Source organism: Temnothorax longispinosus, chromosome 4 (assembly GCF_030848805.1).
Source record: "Temnothorax longispinosus isolate EJ_2023e chromosome 4, Tlon_JGU_v1, whole genome shotgun sequence".
NCBI classification, from domain to species: domain Eukaryota; kingdom Metazoa; phylum Arthropoda; class Insecta; order Hymenoptera; family Formicidae; genus Temnothorax; species Temnothorax longispinosus.
Genome location: NC_092361.1, coordinates 17,260,453 through 17,281,848, shown reverse-complemented (window position 1 = coordinate 17,281,848; position 21,396 = coordinate 17,260,453). Strand labels below are relative to the sequence as shown.

The 21,396-nt window shown below is 26.4% G+C and overlaps 5 protein-coding genes and 1 long non-coding RNA gene across 6 annotated transcripts in view; 1 reads left to right on the top strand and 5 right to left on the bottom strand.

The window, feature by feature from the left end:
* The window catches only part of LOC139812403 (uncharacterized), a 339,231-nt gene that overhangs the window by 215,604 nt on the left and 102,231 nt on the right, over window positions 1–21,396 (top strand). The gene's annotated exons all lie outside the window — the stretch shown is intronic.
* Window positions 86–3,125, bottom strand: LOC139811593 (uncharacterized). Its single transcript, XM_071775882.1, has 6 exons — window positions 1,852–3,125; window positions 1,446–1,598; window positions 1,032–1,287; window positions 887–970; window positions 706–795; window positions 86–467 (listed from the first exon to the last, which is right to left on the bottom strand). Exons 1-6 carry the CDS (start codon window positions 2,049–2,051, stop codon window positions 402–404), a joined length of 849 nt encoding a protein of 282 aa, XP_071631983.1. The 5' UTR covers window positions 2,052–3,125; the 3' UTR covers window positions 86–401.
* LOC139811970 (putative gustatory receptor 28b) lies at window positions 3,586–10,066 on the bottom strand. The gene is made up of 11 exons (XM_071776539.1): window positions 8,804–10,066; window positions 8,391–8,560; window positions 7,835–8,235; window positions 7,670–7,759; window positions 5,740–7,429; window positions 5,313–5,578; window positions 4,731–4,886; window positions 4,338–4,587; window positions 4,149–4,217; window positions 3,982–4,071; window positions 3,586–3,758 (listed from the first exon to the last, which is right to left on the bottom strand). Exons 5-11 carry the CDS (start codon window positions 6,001–6,003, stop codon window positions 3,681–3,683), a joined length of 1,173 nt encoding a protein of 390 aa, XP_071632640.1. The 5' UTR covers window positions 6,004–7,429; window positions 7,670–7,759; window positions 7,835–8,235; window positions 8,391–8,560; window positions 8,804–10,066; the 3' UTR covers window positions 3,586–3,680.
* LOC139811776 (putative gustatory receptor 28b) lies at window positions 10,406–13,137 on the bottom strand. Its single transcript, XM_071776161.1, has 6 exons — window positions 12,636–13,137; window positions 12,209–12,474; window positions 11,625–11,780; window positions 11,234–11,477; window positions 11,073–11,141; window positions 10,406–10,995 (listed from the first exon to the last, which is right to left on the bottom strand). The coding sequence occupies exons 1-6, from the start codon at window positions 12,948–12,950 to the stop codon at window positions 10,888–10,890; spliced, it is 1,158 nt and encodes a 385-aa protein (XP_071632262.1). The 5' UTR covers window positions 12,951–13,137; the 3' UTR covers window positions 10,406–10,887.
* LOC139811610 (uncharacterized) lies at window positions 13,473–17,014 on the bottom strand. Its single transcript, XM_071775917.1, has 6 exons — window positions 15,632–17,014; window positions 15,092–15,247; window positions 14,374–14,632; window positions 13,989–14,057; window positions 13,819–13,908; window positions 13,473–13,720 (listed from the first exon to the last, which is right to left on the bottom strand). The coding sequence occupies exons 1-6, from the start codon at window positions 15,967–15,969 to the stop codon at window positions 13,613–13,615; spliced, it is 1,020 nt and encodes a 339-aa protein (XP_071632018.1). The 5' UTR covers window positions 15,970–17,014; the 3' UTR covers window positions 13,473–13,612.
* On the bottom strand, window positions 17,626–20,817 carry LOC139811868 (putative gustatory receptor 28b). Its single transcript, XM_071776308.1, has 7 exons — window positions 20,545–20,817; window positions 20,122–20,387; window positions 18,928–19,083; window positions 18,531–18,780; window positions 18,278–18,346; window positions 18,111–18,200; window positions 17,626–17,907 (listed from the first exon to the last, which is right to left on the bottom strand). The coding sequence occupies exons 1-7, from the start codon at window positions 20,812–20,814 to the stop codon at window positions 17,830–17,832; spliced, it is 1,179 nt and encodes a 392-aa protein (XP_071632409.1). The 5' UTR covers window positions 20,815–20,817; the 3' UTR covers window positions 17,626–17,829.

Here is a 21,396-nt window from a genome sequence, read left to right as displayed (position 1 = left end):
TAATTCTTTGTCAGTGTTAGAGTTTAATTAATTATATGTAGATATATATTAAGTGAAAAATAAAAATACCACGAGCCCCCCTCCCCTTTTTTCCGACTTGTATAGATTTGGGTTGTAATACAATGGAAAAAAAGATATTAAGATCATTATATTTAATCTTTCTATAATATTTAAGAATATGGAACAAGCATATGATATAATATTACTATTATTATTAAAATATACTCAAATGAAACACAAGATGCTTACATTTATAGCCATTCTGAAGGAAAGTTTCATAAGTCTCTAAGTATTGTTTAATCGGTATAAATACATATATATAAAATAATTTTGATATGATATTAAGCTTAAGAAAGTATTTGATTCCTTACTTTCTTTTTTGATAGCAAATTATCAGCCATTTAAGGACCGATATATACTTTTATTTGTATCATGATAATCACGAACGTCACAATCGTTATGCAAAACTGAAAAAGAAACGTAGCAATTAGCAGAGTTTAAAAAGAGTAATTTATTGCAAAACTATAAGATAAATTTAAAAATAGAAACGTTTGCCATAACTATAGTACTACGGTAGCAATAAAAAAAATAATAGTTTTGATGGAGATAATCTTAAAAGAGTAATTTTTTGGATTTCTGTATTTTATGGTTTAAAACTCAAAAAATAAATTGGTAGAGACAGAGAGAGATAAATGTAAAGCAAACCTTTCGCAAGCACTCATTTCCAAGGTTGAAAAGATTCATTCCAGTTAATTTCAACGGATGATGCATTGCTTGAAAAGTAAACTGATAAATCTATAGATAAATAGTCATTATTTAAGTTTGATTAATTTGTTATATATTTATTTTGTGCTCATATTTAATTTATTTATTAAAATATATTTACCTCCTTCCGTGCATCAGCGTACTGACGGGTATTTGTTAGGATATTTGACGGTATTTGATAAATTATTTTATTAATTTTATTTGCCTGAAAGTCGGAATTTATTATTATTGAATATACACTTTTATCTTGCATTAAATGATTTTACCTTAATCATAACACTTTCACATATGTAATTTACAGCGTATACTCTTATTAATAATGCGAAGAACCGTGAGCTGAGATTAATCCATACGTATGGTGATTGTAATATTTCCTTTGAAAGTTTCTGCATTAACATCAAGCATATACCATAACCCAATGACGTTATGAATATAAAGCACGTTGTCATTTCAAAAGTTATCTGTATTCCAAAGATTGAGTTTAATTCGCGAGCAATGCGACATAATTCTAAATGAAGATGCCTATAAAAAAATATAATTTTTTAATAAATAATGCAAATTTATTTTGGGAAAATTTGCAGAAAATAATGATCTTAATTAATTATTTTTTAAAATAAAGTTCAAATTTTTTTATTCAAATAGCACTAAGTCGATAATCTGGTCAGTGTGTTACGATTTACATTGAAGTCCATAATATTTTCTTGTAATTAGTATATAAAGTGTGTCGATGAGTGACTATAGATTTCTTCCATGTACATCTCAGTTCATGATCTTGTCTCACTAATACGTATCGTATATGTTCGTTTAGTTTGTCAAATCTGATACAAATATACCTGTGCAAATAATATTTCTGAAATTATATAACTACATACATCACCGAATGTTAAAATTTTTATTTAAATTACATGTTTCTTTAATTATAATTATGTGTATATAATTTAAATCCTTTAAGGAATAATATTGAATCACCAAAAAATATATCATTTAAAAGCTTTTGTTATGAATGCTGAAAATTATTATTTTAGTGATAATTATATTTTATAAATTTACACACGTGTTGCAGTATTATACAAGTATTATACAAACCATAAAAAAAAGGTAAATAGTGAATCCACAAATGCATTGATATTAATACAGTGATGTATTATATGAACTAGAAATAATCTCCAGGAATTGTCCAGGGAACCTGTTAACCATATTGTATCCAACAAATTTAGAGAGAGACTATATGCAATCCACCCGATTATCACTAATTTTGAATATTTATGTATCCTTTGATACATCATTGGAACGCCCAATTCTTCCAAAGAATTATCCACAGCAGAAAGCTTTTTCAAGCTTATTTCAAATCTCTAAAATAATAATAAGGCGACAACTGAAAGATACACATTCATAGTGTACACATATAAAGATACACATATAAAATAAGACATTTAAGAAAACTTTAAGTTATTTAATAAGGAATATTAAATTATAAAAGATAAAAATTTTCCACGTACTTATTGTACTGAAGACATCAATGACATTAAATATAAATTATATGATATGATATTTAAATATACATATAAAAATACAATATAAATACAAGAAAGGGAAAATGTAACTGTACCTTTTGATAATAGAAACTCATGATCACAGATATAATAGTGGTAATTATGGTAATTGTCATAATAGTCGTACTTATGGTATTACTAAATAATACTTTCCATGTAAAGACAGTTATTGTGTAGTGAAGAAGATAAGCATAAGAAAACCAGATAGTCAAACGATATAAAATACTTAAGTATGCAATCCAGCGAATCCTTGGATTCGATTGTTTCATAGGATAGGCGCCTAAACCCATGATGAAACACATAATCAAAAGAGGACGTAAAACTTGTTGAATAGTAACCACCATGATTACGTACTAACGGTTCAAACTTATTTACTAGGCGCAATACGACTGTGCCAATTTGCAACAACCGACAGTACATTCTCATGATCGCAATATACATTTCTAAAATTATAGCACTCACGCAAATTAAAGCGATCAATCCTTTCTAATCAAAGAAATAATTCATCATTAATGCAAGCCATCGTAGTAATGTTGCTAATTTATTTCCCGCGTGTTTTCTTGTATGAAGCAAGTACATTCAATATTCTCCATGTAATGTTGTCCTATATAATTTTTTATTATTATTTGTTATATTGTATATGTGCATAATGAGATTAAAGAAAGTTAAAATAATGAATAATGTAGGTAATCATATTGTATTTTTACATGATTCTCTCTTTTTGACATGAAATAATTTAATATAATTACAAAGAAGAAAACGAAAAGAAAGAGGAGATATATATTTCTGAAGTTTTATATCAAGTTACTTTCTATTTACCTTTATCTTTAATACAAAAGATCATATTTTTATAACTAAAAATATTTTTTTGTTAATGTGAGATATAAATAACATACAGCATAAAAAGATGAATATATCTACATATAAAGAATTATACAGCAGTAATTCAACTGTTTATATGATTTATCATTACATTACAATAAGAAAAGAAATCATAAGAAAAGAAAAGTTCTTAAAGATAAAAGATATACCTATCTATTATTCGATTATAGATTATTTAAAATTAATTTTATTTAGCGTATGTTTTGAGAACAAAATATATACATTTTATGTTGCGTATATATTATGTTCTCAGTAAAACAGCACAATCAAATTTTGACAAAGTTTCTTGAAATTTATTTTAGTAATTTATAGAAAGATAAGAAAAAAAAATGGAATCCCAATGAAAAATAATGCAAGAAATTTATTTTTTATAAATTTACAGTTTAAGGTATTTAAAATATTTTTGTTTTACAAACAATTATTATACTGTACTGTATGATTCTCCACTTATTAGGAAAGTGCTAGTTTGTTTAGTTTCTTTTACAAATTTATTTCCATTTTTGTTATATTAGGCATTTGTATTCTGATAATTATAAACGTTGTAATTGCAATGATGAACTGGAAGAAAACATGTAAATAAAATTTTTCCATCGATAAAAAATTTTGATAATATAAACAAGACCATTGTACAGCTTTCCCATAATAATAATTTACATACAAAAATAAACATAATAATAAAAATGCTATATACGCAATATATTAAAACATAATGGGGTTTTCTAATTTGTAACATGATATATACAAAGTAATGAAATATAAAATATTAAATATAAATACCAACTTTTCTTAAGAGATTACTGCCGAAATAGAAGAGACCCAGTCCAGTGAATTTTAGCGGATGATGTATTATTTGCAGTGAAAACTGATAAATCTGCATACATATCGAATTGTTACTTATGAATTAAAATATTTCACAAAGGTGGCCTCATATTATTAAAATTTCTTTACCTCATAACGAACATCAGCATATCGAAGAGAATCTGTCAATTGATGAATTATTTTTTCCATTTCATTAGCCTGAAATTGATAATTGATTTTATTATACACACACACACATACACACACACACACACACACACATACACGTGCCTGTACACATATGGCCACAAAGATGTGGAAATTTATTTGAATATTTACCTTAGCGCTAATTTTCTCACAGACGTAATTTAAACTGAAAAGTTGGGCCAAATGTAGAGAAATCCAGAAAGACATACCAAACCAAGAGATTGGCGTACGCATATACCGACTTTTCGTTTGTACTTGCATGTAAATGTAATTACACAGTCTTGCTACGTATATTAGATATGTTGCCATTTCCATAGTCATTTGAGGTCCAAATATTTTATTTAAATCACGAGCGATTTGACACAATTCTAAGTGGAGATGCCTATGAAAAAAAACAAAATTTATTTTAAAATAATTTTATTTTTTAAAATAAATCAAATTTTTCTCAAATTTCGTATGTACTATATTTATTATTAAATCAGTTTTACTAATGATCTGTTTTAGCACATTGGTAAATCGATTTACATTGAGGTCCACAGAATAAGCTTGTAATCAGAACACATGATATATCGGCGAGTACTTGGTACAGTTTTTCTCCATAGATATCTTAATCCATATTCTTCTTTCATTATTAGATATCTCATGTGCTCGTTCATTTTATCAAATCTGGTGCCAATATACCTATATTACAAATCGAAAGTGTTTGTATAATTTCAAAATATACAAAGTTACTAATCATTAATGATAATTATTAAGATATACAGGAATATATTATATTTTGTTTTATTTATATCTGTAAAAATAATTTGCAACAAAGTAATTTATATAAGTCTGTGCAAGACATTTATAATGTATTCTTTTGTAAACTATTTATACTAAAAAAATAAGTTTTTATTTTTTTTTGTTATATTAAAAAAAAACATTATTATTTCTTAAAATGTGCATTATTTGAAGCACTCTTTCGCTTCTTGTATTTCTTTTCCTTTCTCTCTTTTTTTTATTATATACAATAAATAATAAATAAAAAATAGTATAGTGTAGTATTGATAAATAGATAAATTTAGAAAAGGATATATTACATATAAATATTTAAAAAATTATACAAACCATAAAAGAGTCACAATTAATAAATCCATCAACATATTGGTATGGCGAAAATGATTTATTATGTTAGGTATAATCATACACCGATGATCTTGCACCGCATAGAACCACCATGTCATATCAAAAACATTTGCCACGTAGCTACATACAAACCATCCAATTAAGACACTTTTTGCATATGCATGCAGTTTCTGATATATTTTTGGAGTGCCTAACTCTTCCAACGTATCGTCTACAGCGGTAAGTCTTTTCATAAATAATCTAAATTTCTGAACAGTATTAGGAAACAATTTAAAGCATTAGGTGACAGTGTTATCAAATGTATTTATTTTCTAAAACGTAACTAAGTGAACAATGTTACTTGAAGGAATATTATCTTTGCTATAAAATTATTTAATATTTTGACGATAAATTTTAGATAAACATATACCTTGTCTCGATATACAGTCATAATAATAGAAATAATGGTGGTGAGAACGCCAATTCGTATATGGACTGTATTAGAAATTGTCTGATACCATTTTCCTGCCTTAAGTGCGGTTATCACATAATAACAAAGACAACCATAACTGGTCCACACTGTCAGATTATAAAGAATGTTTAAATAAAACTTGTTCGGGAAGTAGATACCTATGCCGAAAACAGAACAAGTCAGAAGTAAGGGATGTACAGCCTGTTGTACGGTGGTTGCCATAGTCGTCACTCGTAGTTCCTGCCGCAAACTAACGTCACTTACTATTCAGACACATTCCATCAATATATAGCTCATTTATCAAGGCGACATAATATGTCGTTTGATTAATCCATTAGCATAATTATACATTATTTAATATTCATAAATATGCACAACAAGCTGATCGATTGCTAGCTATTTGCTATTAGTGACAATAATTGACAAACAATTTAATTTTTCTGCAGGTGCCAATTAAAATAGATATTATCTTACTTGATATTAAAATTGTATGACAGATGAAGATTAGCCTGTGAAGCGCATTTCTTGAGTGGAACTTTTAGGGAGTAAGTTTTTATAATCAATAATTAAATTTATTCACCATGTAAAAACAAAATTATATGTATTACGCAATCAATCAATTAAAATTAGGTTTTACAAAAGTCATTATTTCAAATATGTTAGAAGTATGTATAATTACTAGATATTAATTACTAGAATAAGTAACATATTATTATATAGCCAATAATAATAAATTTTTATTATAAACGATATAATAAAAATAATATTATAATAATTATAATTCCTGTAGTTATGTAAGATAATTATTATAATTGATTACAGTAATTAGTTAAAATGTATTCTTAATATTTAGACTTACAATTATTAGAAATACAAATATTAAATAATAAGTTAGACAGATAACATAAAGAATTTTATAATTGCATATTTTTCTGTTTTTAGTTGTAACATTGGCACGAACACGATAACTGGGGCCCCTTGATTTGTGGTTTCTGGTAGTATTTTTTACGCTGAACAAAAAATTATATAGGTCTTATAGGGCTAACTGCTTTAGTTTTCGAGATATGCAGTATTAAAGCTCAAAATAAATATAATATAAATTTAAATAATACTTCAATTGTGTGTGTATAAACAGTACATACGTAAGCGGGGGAGGAACTACCGCACCTCACCCAAAAGCAGAGAGGAGGTGGGGGTGAATTTCGGTTCGCTTAAAAAGTGTATGCACGAACTTATCTCATGCGTGGAAAAGTTTAATATAAATTTTTAAATAATACTTCAATTGGGTGTGTACATACAGTAGACACGTAAGCGTGGGAGAAACTACCGCATCTCTCCCGAAAGCAAGGAGAGGTGGGGGTAAACCTTGGTTTGCGTGAAAAGTGTGTCCGTGAATTTATATTATATTTATTTTGAGCTTTAATACTGCATATCTCAAAAACTAAAGCAGTTAGCCCTATTAGACCTATATAATTTTTTGTTTAGCGTAAAAAATACTACCAGAAACCACAGTCAAATCAAGAGGCTCTAGTTATCGTGTTCGTGCCCTTACTTTCTTCTTTGATAGCAAATTATTAGCCATTTAAGGACTGATATATAGTTCTATTTGCACCATGATAATCACGAACGTCACAATCGTTATGCAAAACTGAAAAAGAAACGTATCATTTAGCTGAGTTTAAAAACAGTAATTTATTGCAAAACTATAAGATAAATTTAAAAATAGAAACGCTTTCCATAACTATAGTACTGCGGTAGCAATAAAAAAAATAATAGTTTTGATGGAGATAATCTTAAAAGTAATTTTTTGGATTTCTGTATTTTATGGTTTAAAACTGGATATAATAATAAATTGGTAGAGATAGAGAGAGATAAATGTAAGGCAAACCTTTCGCAAGCACTCATTTCCAAGGTCGAAAAGATTCATTCCAGTTAATTTCAACGGATGATGCATTAATTGAAAAGTAAACTGATAAATCTTTAAATAAAATAGTCATTATTTAAGTTAAATTTATTTGTTATATTTTTATTTTATTTATTAAAATATATTTACCTCCTTCCATGCATCAGCGTACTGATGGGTAATTGTTAGGGTATTTGACGGTATTTGATAAATTATTTTGTTAATTTCATTTGCCTGAAACTCGGAATTTATTATTATTGAATATACACTTTTATCTTGCATTAAATGATTTTACCTTAATCATAACACTTTCACATATGTAATTTACAGCGTATACTCTTATTAATAATGCAAGGAACCATGGGCTGAGATTGAACCATACGTATGGTGATTGTAATATTTCCTTTGAAAGTTTCTGCATTAACATCATGCATGTACCATAAACCAATGTTGTTATGAATATTAGGCACATTGTCATTTCAAAAGTTATCTGTATTCCAAAAATGAAGTTTAATTCGCGAGCAATGCGACATAATTCTAAATGAAGATGCCTATAAAAAAAATGTAATTTTTTAATAAATAATGTAAATTTATTTTGTGAAAATTTGCAAAAAATAATTATCTTAATTATTTTTTAAAATAAAGTTCAAATTTTTTTATTCAAATAGCACTAAGTCGATAATCTGGTCAATGCGTTACGATTTACATTGAAGTCCATAATATTCGCTTGTAATTAGTACATAAAGTGTGTCGATGAGCGACCATAGATTTTTTCCATGTACACATTAGATCATGATCTTGTCTTACTAATAAGCATCGCATATGCTCGTTTAGTTTGTCAAATCTGATACAAATATTCCTGTGCAAATAATATTTCTGAAATTATATAACTACATATATCATCGAATGTTAAAGTTTTTATTTAAATGACATTTTTTTTTTTAATGTGTATATAATTTAATTCCTTTGAAGAATAATATTGAACCATCGAGAAATATATCATTTAAAAGCTTTTGTTATGAATGCCGAAAATTATTATTTTAGTGATAATTATATTTTATTAATTTACACACACACACACATATACGTGTTGCAGTATTATACAAGTATTATACAAACCATAAAAAAAAGGTAAATAGTGAATCCACGAATGCATTGATATTAATACAGTGATTTAGTATATGAGCTAGAAATAATCCCCAGGAATTGTCTAAAGCTGTCCACCATATTGTATCAAAAAAATTTAGAGAGAGACTATATGCAATCCATCCAATTACCACTAATTTTGAATATTTATGTATTCCTTGATACATTATTGGAACGCCCAATTCTTCCAAAGAATTATCCACAGCAGAAAGCTTTTTCAAGCTTATTTCAAATCTCTAAAACAATAATAAGACGACAACTGAAAGACACACATTTATATAGTAACATGTAAAATATTAAATTTAAGAAAACTTTAAGTTATTTAATAAAAAACATTAAATTATAAAAGATAAAAATTTTACTGTACTTACTGTACTTACTGTACTAAAGACTTCAATGATATTAAATATAAATAATATGATATGATATTTAAATGTACACTTTATATAAATACAAGAAAGGAAAAATATAATTGTATACCTTTTGATGATAGAAACTCATGATCACAGATATAATAGTGGTAATTATGTTAATTGTCGTAATAATCTTATTTATGGTATTACGAAATAATACTTTCCATGTAAAGAAAGTTATTGTGTAGTGAAGAAGATAAGCATAAGAAAACCAGATAGTCAAACGATATAAAATACTTAAGTATGAAATCCAGCGAATTCTTGGATTCGATTGTTTCATAGGATAGGTGCCTAAACCCATGATGAAACACATAATCAAAAAAGGACGTAAAACTTGTTGAATAGTAACCACCATGATTACATACTAACGGTTCAAACTTATTTACTAGGCGCAATACGACTGTGCCAATTTGCAACAACCGACAGTACATTCTCATGATCGCAATATACAGTTCTAAAATTATAGCACTCACGTAAATTAAAGCGATCAATCCTCTCTAATCAAAGAAATAATTCATCGTTAATACAAGCCATCGTAGTAATGTTGCTAATTCATTTCCCGTGTGTTTTCTTGTATGAAGCAAGCACATTCAATATTTTCCTTGTAATGTTGTCCTATATAATTTTTTATTGTTATATGCTATATTGTATATGTGCATAATGAGATTAAAGAAAGTTAAAATAATGAATAATGTAGGTAATAATATTGTATTTTTACATGATTCTCTCTTTTTGACATGAAATAATTTAATATAATTACAAAGAAGAAAACGAAAAGAAAGAGGAGATATATATTTCTGAAGTTTTATATCAAGTTACTTTCTATTTGCTTTTATCTTTAATACAAAAGATCATATTTTTATAACTAAAAATAATTTTTTGTTAATGTGAGATATAAATAACATACAACATAAAAAGTTGAATATATCTACATATAAAGAATTACACAGCAGTAATTCAACTGTTTATATGATTTATCATTACATTACAATAAGAAAAGAAATCATAAGAAAAGAAAAGTTCTTAAAGATAAAAGATACCTATCTATTATTCGATTATAGATTATTTAAAATTAATTTTATTTAGCGTATGTTTTGAGAACAAAATATACACATTTTATGTTGCGTATATTTTGTTCTCAGTAAAACAGCACAATCAAATTTTAACAAAGTTTCTTGAAATTTATTTTAGTAATTTGTAGAAAAATAAGAAAAGAAATGGAATCCCAACGAAAAATAATGCAAGAAATTTATTTTTTATAAATTTACAGCTTAAGGTAATTGTTTTACAAACAATTATTATACTGTACTGTATGATTCTGCACTTATTAGGAAAGTGCTAGTTTGTTTAGTTTCTTTTACAAATTTATTTCCATTTTTGTTATATTAGGCATTTGTATTCTGATAATTATAAACGTTGTAATTGCAATGATGAACTGGAAGAAAACATGTAAATAAAATTTTTCCATCAATAAAAAATTTTGATAATATAATCAAGACCATGGTGCAGCTTTCCCATATTAATAATTTACATACAAAAATGAACATAATAATAAAAATGCTAGATATATACGCAATATATTAAAACATGATGGGGTTTTCTTATTTGTAACATGATATATACAAAGTAATGAAATATAAAATATTAAATATAAATACCAACTTTTCTTAAGAGATTACTGCCGAAATAGAAGAGACCCAGTCCAGTGAATTTTAGCGGATGATGTATTATTTGCAGTGAAAACTGATAAATCTGCATACATATCGAATTGTTACTTATGAATTCAAATATTTTACAAAGGTGGCCTCTTATTAATAAAATCTATTTACCTCATAACGAACATCAGCATATTGAAGAGAATCTGTCAATTGATGAATTATTTTTTCCATTTCATTAGCCTGAAATTGATAATTGATTTTATTATACACACACACACACGTGCCTGTACACATATGGCCACAAATATGTAGAAATTTACTTAGATATTTACCTTAGCGCTAATTTTCTCACAGACGTAATTTAAACTGAAAAGTTGAACCAAATGTAGGGAAATCCAAAAAGACGTACCAGACCAAAAGATTGTCATATACCGACTTTTCCTTTGTATTTGCATGTAAATGTAATTACACAGTCTTGCTACGTATATTAGATATGTTGCCATTTCCATAGTCATTTGAGGTCCAAATATTGTATTTAAATCACGAGCAATTTGACATAATTCTAAGTGGAGATGCCTAAGAAAAAGAACAAAATTTATTTTTAACATTATTTTGTTATTTTTCAAAATAAATCGAATTTTTCTTAAATTTGGTATGTACTATATTTATTATTAAATCAGTTTTATTAATGATCTGTTTTAGCATATTGGTAATCCAATTTACATTGAGGTCCACAGAATAAGCTTGTAATCAGAACACATGATATATCGGCGAGTACTTGGTACAGTTTTTCTCCACAGATATCTTAATCCATATTCTTCTTTCATTATTAGATATCTCATGTGCTCGTTCACTTTATCAAATCTGGTGCCAATATACCTATATTACAAATCAAAAGTGTTTGTATAATTTTAGAATATACAGAGTTACTAATTATTAATGATAATTATTAAAACATACAGAAATATATTATATTTTGTTTTATTTATATCTGTAGAAACAATTTGCAGCAAAGTAATTTATAAGTCTGTGCAAGACATTTATAATGTATTTTTCTGTAACTTATTTATACTAAAAGATTTATAAGTTTTCATTTTTTTCTAGTTATATTAAAAAATAACATTATTATTTCTTAAAATGTGCATTATTTGAAGCACTTTTTCGCTTCTCGTCTTTCTCTTCCTTGCTTTCTTTCTTTTATTATATACAATAAATAATGAATAAAAAGTAGTATAGTGTAGTATTGATAAATAGATAAATTTAAAAAATTATATATTACATATAAATATTTAAAAAATTATACAAACCATAAAAAAGTCATAATTAATAACTCTATCAACATATTGGTGTGGTGAAAATGATTTATTATGTTAGGTATAATCATACACCTATGATCCTGCACCGCATAGAACCACCATGTCATATCAAATACATTTGCCACGTAGCTACATACAAACCATCCAATTAAGACACTTTTTGCATATGCATACAGTTTCTGATATATTTTTGGAGTGCCTAACTCTTCCAACGTATCGTCTACAGCGGCAAGTCTTTTCATAAATAATCTAAATTTCTGAACAGTATTAGGAAACAATTTAAAGAATTAGGTGACAGTGTTATCAAATGTATTTATTTTCTAAAACGTAACTAAGTGAACAATGTTACTTAAAGGAATATTATCTTTGCTATAAAATAATTTAATATTTTGACGATAAATTTTGGATAAACATATACCTTGTCTCGATATACAGTCATAACAATAGAAATAATGGTGGTGAGAACGCCCATTTGTATATGGACTGTATTAGAAGCTGTCTGATACCATTTTCCTGCCTTAAGTGCGGTTATCACATAATAACAAAGACAACCGTAACTGGTCCACACTGTCAGATTATAAAGAATGTTTAAATAAAACTTCTTCGGGAAGTAGATACCTATGCCGAAAACAGAACAAGTCAGAAGTAAGGGATGTACAGCCTGTTGTACGGTGGTTGCCATAGTCGTCACTCGCGGTTCCTGCCGTAAACTAACGTTACTATTCAGATACATTCCATCAATATATAGCTCATTTATCAAGGCGACATAATATGTCGTTCGATTAATCCATTAGCATAATTATACATTATTTAATTTTTATAAATATACACAACGAGCTGATCGATTGCTAGCTATTTGCTATTAGTGACAATAATTGACCAACAATTTAATTTTTCTGCAGGTGCCAATTAAAATAGATATTATCTTACTTGATATTAAAATTGTATGACAGATGAAGATTAGCCGGCCAATACCATTTATTGAGTGAAACTTTTTAGGAAGTGAGTTTTTATAATCAATAATTAAATTTATTCACCATGTAAAAACAAAATTATATGTATTACGCAATCAATCAATTAAAATTAGGTTTTACCAAAGTCATTATTTTAAATATGTTAGAAGTATGTATAATTACTAGATATAAATTAATAGAATAAGTAACATATTATTATGTAGCCAATAATAATAAATTTCTATTATAAACGATATAATAAAAATAATATTATAATAATTATAATTCTTGTAGTCACGTAAGATAATTATTATAATTGATTACAGTAATAAGTTAAAATTTATTCTTAATATTTAGACTTATAATTATTAGAAATACAAATATTAAATAATAAGTTAGACAGATATCATAAAGAATTTTATAATTGCATATTTTTCTGTTTTTAGTTGTAACATGTTATATTACTTTTATCAGCAATTATTATTCGAGATATAGGGGACGTTTTCATTTGCAGCATAAAGACAACAGCAGTGAGAATCCAGACAAAGAACTGAAAGCAAATATCAAATATAAATGTTGCATGTTTAAAATTTCGTTGTTTAATAAGTTATATTTTTAGATATATGTAGATGTGAATTAAAGACTAACCTTACAAACAAACTCGTAACCAAAATAAAATAGACGTAATCCACTAAACACCAATGGACGAAGTGATATTTGCAAAAGAAACTGGAAAATCTATTACATCATAATGTGATTATTATCAAAAATATTTAAGAAAAATTTAGAATTGGAAATGTTTAAGAAAGTTATTTTACCTCTTCGCGTGCTTCGGTAAAACAGATGAGATTTGTTAATTTATGAATTATGTCCTTGGTCTTTTTTGCCTGAAATAATATAAAATTAACTATATTTCTTAATAACTGTATTTTTCTTGATAATTGTACATATGCATTATCTATACATATATTTAAAAATTTGCAATTTAAAAAAAAAAATAAGTTTAAAAAAAATGTTTATTTTTGCAATATATTAACTATTTTTTTACTTATAAACTATCATTTTTTACGCTAAAGTAAATGTAACATTTTTGTAATTTATTATAATTTTTAGAAAAAGTAAAGATTGTGTAAATTTTTTACTTGTAAAACCTATATGTTCTCATTAAACTATTTACTAATGATTCACTGGAAATCAGCTTACCTTTGCAGTAACGGTTTCACAAAGGTAGTTAAATGATAGGACTTCAGTTAAACATATAGCAAACCATATATCACTACAAAGTAATAACTTTAGTCGAATTGAATCACCGTACATTTCTTTTAAGCATAACATTGTGTGATATTGAAAATAAAACATTGCGATTAAAACAGTGAAATAACATAACATCTGTAGGGTCATATGTATTTCGAATAAGCCATGTATGTTGGAAGCTATCCTGCAAAGTTCCGAGTGGAGGTGCCTAAAAAATATAATGTATTAATGGATAAAGGCATGCTACTGAGAAGTTGAAATATACAATATAACTATGGATCTGTTGTTTCTAAATATTTACTATTTCTAAATTCTAAAATAAATGAAAGAATTTATATGCGTGCATCACTTATTTCTTATTTAAACGAAATAAGCACTATAAATTCAATTTATACAAGAAAACTTATTTTTTATATTATATTATATATACTATTAATGTTTCTCATGTTATACAAGAATAAACGTTGTGAATATTATAAGTTTATAAATCAACAAGTTTTGTTAAACAGATAAAATATGCACATATATGTATATGCAACAAATTGTTACAAATTAACCATTAATTAAGAATATCATGATTATGATTATAACACAATCTTTACTGAATTGTTCTTTTTTTAATAAAAAATTTTCAAATTCTCTGTTATCTTATTATATATCAATTTACATTGCGATCCATAATACACGTTTGCGATTTCTAGCGTTGTGCATGTAAGGTCGAATAATAAGAGACTTCTTCCATGTGCATCTTAGCCCATATTCTTCAGTTTCTGACAATTCTTCAATGTAATTGTTTATTTTATCTAATCTAGTACCTATATATCTGTAATTTTAAATGCATTAAAAATAAATAATTTATTGAATTTTTTTCTTCTGTGTATTAAAGTAAAAGTATATAAATTATTGGTTACTTTTTTGTTTATATCTATAGTTATATAAAAATAAAAGTACGCTATAAGTTTCTAAGTTTGTACATTATGTTGAAGAATTTGTATCTAATGCGTAACAGCAAATAAATGTTTATAAAAGGTGACATGAATAAGAAATAATTCAATTAATATTAATTATATTATCTTAATTAATAACATTTTTAAATTACAAGAATTTTGTAACTTACTAAATTATATTAACAGACTTCAATAATAAGCTTATTAAATCTAGTAAATCCTCTTCTCTAAAATAATTTTAAGAAACAAAATATACAAACCTTAAAAGAAACATATACATAATATCTATAAGAATATTGATATGTAAAGGATAATTTTTAATGATAGGGATGAACATGGCTCTTATATCATTATGTTTCTCTATAAACCATAAAGAATCGAACAACCATGTCATACACATCATTGTAAACCATGAAATAAATAAATGCTTCATTGAGTTTCGTAATTTATGATATTCCTTAGGCGTTCCGAGCAGTTCTAATGTATTATCCACCAAGCTCAGTTTTCTTATACATATCTGGAATTTCTGAGGATAAAAAATAGTGATAAATAGTAGAGGTAATATATATAATGTTATGGATATCTCTCTGAAAAACATGCATATATGTATACATATTTAAAGGTGTGTTTTATGCAATAAAGCAGTGACTTATAGTATACATTTTGTTAAAATTTTATAGTAAATTACTGATTAATTAAATATGTATGCATTAAAAATTGAATTTATCGTGTACACTAGATTGATAATTTTGGCTTTTGCAAAAATCAATATTCTGAAACAGAATGATTCTTGAAAATACTAAACTTTATTTATAGCTATGCAATAATCTTGCGTCTCGCAAAATATAAATTCATTTGGCTTCAAGTTTGATCAAAATGTTTCCAAATAAAAAGTAAGAATTTTTAAATAAAAATAAAGATAATTTTAGATCGGAAGATAGTTATATGTGTTATTTGTTTTACTTTTAATATTATACTTATATAGGACATTACAACATATACAGTGAAAAAATATACCTTATATCTTTGAAAATTAGTAGTTATGGATATTACCGTCACAGTCATATTTAATATTACTAAGAAAACGTCTAAACCGTCACTAATAATACTTCTCCGTGAAAAAAAGTTTGTCACATTATAAAACACATAAACGTAACCACTCCATATAGTTAACATGTAAAAAATACTTAAACAAACTCTTGGGTGATTGAAGGGATATCTGAGAACTCCAAAACCGAAGATACAAGAGATTAAGGAAATGGGTTGTAAAGTCTGTTCTAGAGTGTTGACCATGATCTCGCGATTTCATGCACGTACTGAAAGTCAGGACGTAATAGAAATGTCATATTCATCACGATGATGAGATGACACTTCATTACATTGTCACATTAGCATCGTTAAATCGTTAAACAGTAACGCAGATGTACACAGTTGAGATAATCGATCTTTGTGCAAAATATTACTTGTTATGCTTTAACTGCGTTTTATACTAATTAAATATATGAACGCATATATATGTATAAATACATGTACTATATACTTAGAATGAAACACAATTGTGTCTCTTGATAACTATCAGAAAACTAATATAATTTACAAAATCTGATTTGAATATGATTTAAACTCTTCAGTTAAAGAATTATATATGGAAACTACGAAAAATCTTGAATTTCTCTTTATTATTAAAAACAATTTTTAAATAATTTTTGTTATAAAGTCAAAAATTACTATTTTAGTGAAAGTTATATTTTTATAATATTATCTATACACTATGTATTAATTATTTTTATATGTATATACACATACGTGTAAAGCAAACATTGTACAAACCATAAGAGAAAAGTGAAAAGTAAATCCACAAACGTGTTGATATGATTACTGTGATTTGATATATGAATTAAAAGTAATAAAGAATTAATTTTCTTTAAAATTGCATACTAGAAGAAACTTATTTTATATAAATTAGGGATTTATAATTTTCATAATAATAAATTTCTTTTGCCAGTATAGAATAATCAAGTAATTTATTTAAATCGACCGTGACTGGTAATAAATAACGTCTTTTCGATGAACATTGAAAAACTGTGAGCCAACTTGATTTGTCAAATTCACACTGCACTTTTTCAGATCAATCATCAAGGCATTATTAATTTTGACCATGGGTTTTGGTTAATGTAATTTCTAAATTAAATAGTTTTAAATTTTTATTGCGAAAAATATTACCCCAGCCAGGGTTTGAACCTGGAACCTCCCGTATACCGTGCGGGTGTCGTGTCAATTCGACCACTGATGGGACTGTGGTAAGATCGAAAAGACGTTATTTATTGTCAGTCACGGTCGATTTAAAGAAATTATTTGATTTATAATTTTATACATGTAAAACGTATTATTTTACAAACAATAATTGTACCATATAATGCTATACTTATTATGAAAGTGCTAATTTGCTTATTCCTTCTTAAAAATCCTTTGCTGTTTTTGGTATAATAGACATCTGTATTACGATGATCATAAATGTTGTAATTGCAACGATAAACTGGAAAAAAGTATAAATTAATTTTTTATATTGATAAGAGCTAATAAGATAATCAAGACAATTTTAAATTGATATGTACCACAAAAATAGACATAATAATTTAAGACTATATAAGATATTTAAAAAATTGATAGTCTTCTAATTTATAACATGATGTATGTAAAAGTAATGAAATATAAAATATTAAATATATATATACCAACTTTTCGTAAAAGACTATTGCCAAAATAGAAGAGACCCAGTCCAGTGAATTTTAGTGGATGATGTATTATTTGTAATAAAAACTGATAAATCTGCATACACATCAAATTGTTATTTATAAATTAAAATAATTTACAAAGGTTACATCTTATTATTAAAATCTTTTTACCTCGTGACGAACATCAGCATATCGAAGATTATCTGTCATATGATAAATTATTTTTTCTATTTCTTTAGCCTAAAATTGATAATTGATTTTATTATTGTATAATTAATATTATATGTATAATTCTATTAATAAATACATAATACTATATGTATAATTAATGAATATGTATATTATATATTTTTTGAAATGTTTCAATATATATTTGCAATAAATGCACATGTACATATACACTTTCATATATGTGGATATTTACCTTAGCAGTAACTTTCTCACAGATATAATTTAAACTGAAAAAGCTGGCCAAATGCATGGCAAGATGGAAACACATACCAAACCAAACGAATGTTGAACGTACATATTGACCTTTTGTTTGTATATGCATGTAAATGTAATTACACAGTCTTGCTACGTATATTAGATATGTTGCCATTCCTATAGTCATTTGAGATCCAAATATTGTATTTAAATCACGAGCGATTTGACATAATTCTAAATGGAGATGCCTAACAAAAAGAACAAAATTTATTTTTAAAATTATTTTACTATTTTTTTTAATAAATCGAATTTTTTTTAATTTTGATATGAACTACATTTATTATTAAATCAATTCCATCAATGATTTATTTTAGCACATTGGTAAACCTATTTACATTGAAGTCCACAGAATAAGCTTGTAATCAGTACACATGATATATCTGCCAGTACTTGGTACAGTTTTTCTCCATAAATATCTTAATTTATATTCTTTTTTTATTATCAAATATCTCATATGCTCGTTGACTTGATCAAATCCGGTGCCAATATACCTATATTACAAAACAAAAGTGATTGTATAATTTTAGAATATATGATATTATTAAATATTAATGATAACTATTAAGACATACAGAAATATATTATATTTTATCAAATATATTAAACTAAGTCGCCATTTACGGTTCGCGGTCCGCGCTGGATCTTCATGATCTAATTATTATATATATTTTTTGTGTATTATACATATCTTTTCTAACATTAGTAAACTGCGCGCCGACTACATTTGTCAGATTTATAACACCCGTTGGAGTGAAATTCACTCCCTCCCGGTAATTAAATCGATTTGATTTAACTATCTAAATAACTGTAGATAATAATTTCTTTACAGTTATTTACTATTATTAACCAGTTATTACGATAAATATTACCACGTGCCTCAGTGGTCGAATTGGTACGACACCCTTCACGGAGTGAGACGTTCCAGGTTTGGAACCTTAGATAAGGTAATATTTTTTGCAATAATTTCTTTACAGATATTTAGATAGTTAAATCAAATCGATTTAATTATCGGGAGGGAGGAAATTTCACTCCAACGGGAACTGTGTTATAAGTCTAATAAATCTAATCGGCGCGCAGTTTACTAATGTTGGAAAAGATATGTGTAATACACAAAGAAAATATATAATAATTAAGCTACCAAGATCCAGCGCGGACCGTAAATGGCTATTTAGTTTAATCTATTCGATTGCATATCATAACGGTTGTATAATTCTCGTAATATTATATTTTGTTTTATTTATATTTATTTATAAAAATAATTTGCAGCAAAGCAGTTTATAAATAAGTCTGTGCAAGACATTTATAATGTATTCTTCTGTAAATTATTTATACTAAATAATTTATAAATTTTTATTTAAAAAAAATGTTATATTTTTAGAGAAGAACATACTATTATTTCTTAAAATGTGTATTATTTGAAGCACTCTTTCGTTGTATTTCTTTCCTGTCTCTTTCTTCCTTTCATTATAGTACGATAAATTAAAAAAAAGTATAATATTACACATAAATATTTTAAAAATTATACAAACCATAAAAAAGTTATTAGTAATAAATCCATCAATATATTGATATGATGAAAATGATTTATAATGTAAGGTATAATCACACATCGATGATCCTCCATCGCATGGAACCACCATATTGCATCAAATATATTTATCATGTAGCTATAAACGAACCATCCAGTTAAGACTCTTTTTGCATATACGCGTAGTTTTTGATATATCTTTGGAGTGCCTAGCTCTTCCAACGTATCGTCTACAGCGGCAAGTCTTTTCATAAATAGTCTAAATTTCTGAACAGTATTAGGAAACAATTTAAAGCATTAGGTGACAGTGTCGTCAAATATATTTATTTTCTATAACGTAACTAAACAACGTTACTTAAAAGAATATTATCTTTGCTATAAAATTATATAATATTTTGACAATAAATTTTGGATAAACATATACCTTATCTCGATATACACTCATAACAATAGAAGTAATAGTAGTGAGACCGCCAATTTGTATATGGACTATATTAGAAGTTGACAGAAACCAGTCTCCTGCTTTAAGTGCGGTTATTACATAGTAACAAAGGCTACCATAACTGGTCCATACTGTCAGGTTATAGAGAATATTTAAATAAAATTTTTTCGGGGAGTAGATACCTATGCCGAAAACAGAACAAGTCAGAAGTAAGGGATATACCGCCTGTTGTACTGTGGTTATCGTAGTCATCACTCTGACAATTCCTGTTGCAAACTAATGTCACTTACTATTAGGACTTGTTCCATCAACATATCTAGCTTTTTTATCAAGGCGACATACTAATGCGTCGTTAGATCAATGTTATGTATATCATTTAATTCTTCGATAAACATACACGATATGAAAAAGACGATGTTGCTAGATAGTAAAATATTAGTGACCGTAACTTGGCAAACGCCAAGTATTGTCACTAACTTTTGCACAGTCACTAATTAAAACATTTTAACAGAAAAGTATATATTTAGTTCGCTAATAAGTAATTAACAAGAAAAACTCTATTTTTAATCGACAAAATTAATATTACATTTTATATAAAGACGGTACATTTAAAAAAACTTTAATTAAATTATTAAAAAGTATTTGACTATATAAAAGATTTAAATTTTTCACGTAATTGTTTTATTGAAACTTCAATGATGTTAGGTATACTTAATATAAAAAAATATGACATTTAAGTATACAGTATATCGGCGGAAAGTTTCGGGACGACGCGTCGCGACGTGAAGACGCACTAGTGCCTTCCATCTTTCATCCAATACGAGTATGAATCAA

Coding starts and splice junctions, on each gene's coding strand:
- LOC139811593 (XM_071775882.1), bottom strand. CDS start 2,051: ATGATGTATCAAAGGATACATAAATATTCAAAATTAGTGATAATCGGG. Junction 1,599..1,851: donor CTATTTACCTTTTTTTTATG/GTTTGTATAATA, acceptor TTATTTGCACAG/GTATATTTGTATCAGATTTG. Junction 971..1,031: donor GTGAAAGTGTTATGATTAAG/GTAAAATCATTT, acceptor TCCGACTTTCAG/GCAAATAAAATTAATAAAAT.
- LOC139811970 (XM_071776539.1), bottom strand. CDS start 6,003: ATGGCAACCACCGTACAACAGGCTGTACATCCCTTACTTCTGACTTGT. Junction 4,887..5,312: donor TTAATTGTGACTCTTTTATG/GTTTGTATAATT, acceptor TTTGTAATATAG/GTATATTGGCACCAGATTTG. Junction 4,218..4,337: donor GTGAGAAAATTAGCGCTAAG/GTAAATATTCAA, acceptor TATCAATTTCAG/GCTAATGAAATGGAAAAAAT.
- LOC139811776 (XM_071776161.1), bottom strand. CDS start 12,950: ATGTATCTGAATAGTAACGTTAGTTTACGGCAGGAACCGCGAGTGACG. Junction 11,781..12,208: donor TTAATTATGACTTTTTTATG/GTTTGTATAATT, acceptor TTTGTAATATAG/GTATATTGGCACCAGATTTG. Junction 11,478..11,624: donor CTTATTCTGTGGACCTCAAT/GTAAATTGGATT, acceptor TCTTTTTCTTAG/GCATCTCCACTTAGAATTAT.
- LOC139811610 (XM_071775917.1), bottom strand. CDS start 15,969: ATGTTTTTCAGAGAGATATCCATAACATTATATATATTACCTCTACTA. Junction 14,633..15,091: donor CGTGTATTATGGATCGCAAT/GTAAATTGATAT, acceptor TATATTTTTTAG/GCACCTCCACTCGGAACTTT. Junction 13,909..13,988: donor TTACCGAAGCACGCGAAGAG/GTAAAATAACTT, acceptor ATGATGTAATAG/ATTTTCCAGTTTCTTTTGCA.
- LOC139811868 (XM_071776308.1), bottom strand. CDS start 20,814: ATGACTACGATAACCACAGTACAACAGGCGGTATATCCCTTACTTCTG. Junction 18,781..18,927: donor CTTATTCTGTGGACTTCAAT/GTAAATAGGTTT, acceptor TCTTTTTGTTAG/GCATCTCCATTTAGAATTAT. Junction 18,201..18,277: donor ATGCTGATGTTCGTCACGAG/GTAAAAAGATTT, acceptor ATGTGTATGCAG/ATTTATCAGTTTTTATTACA.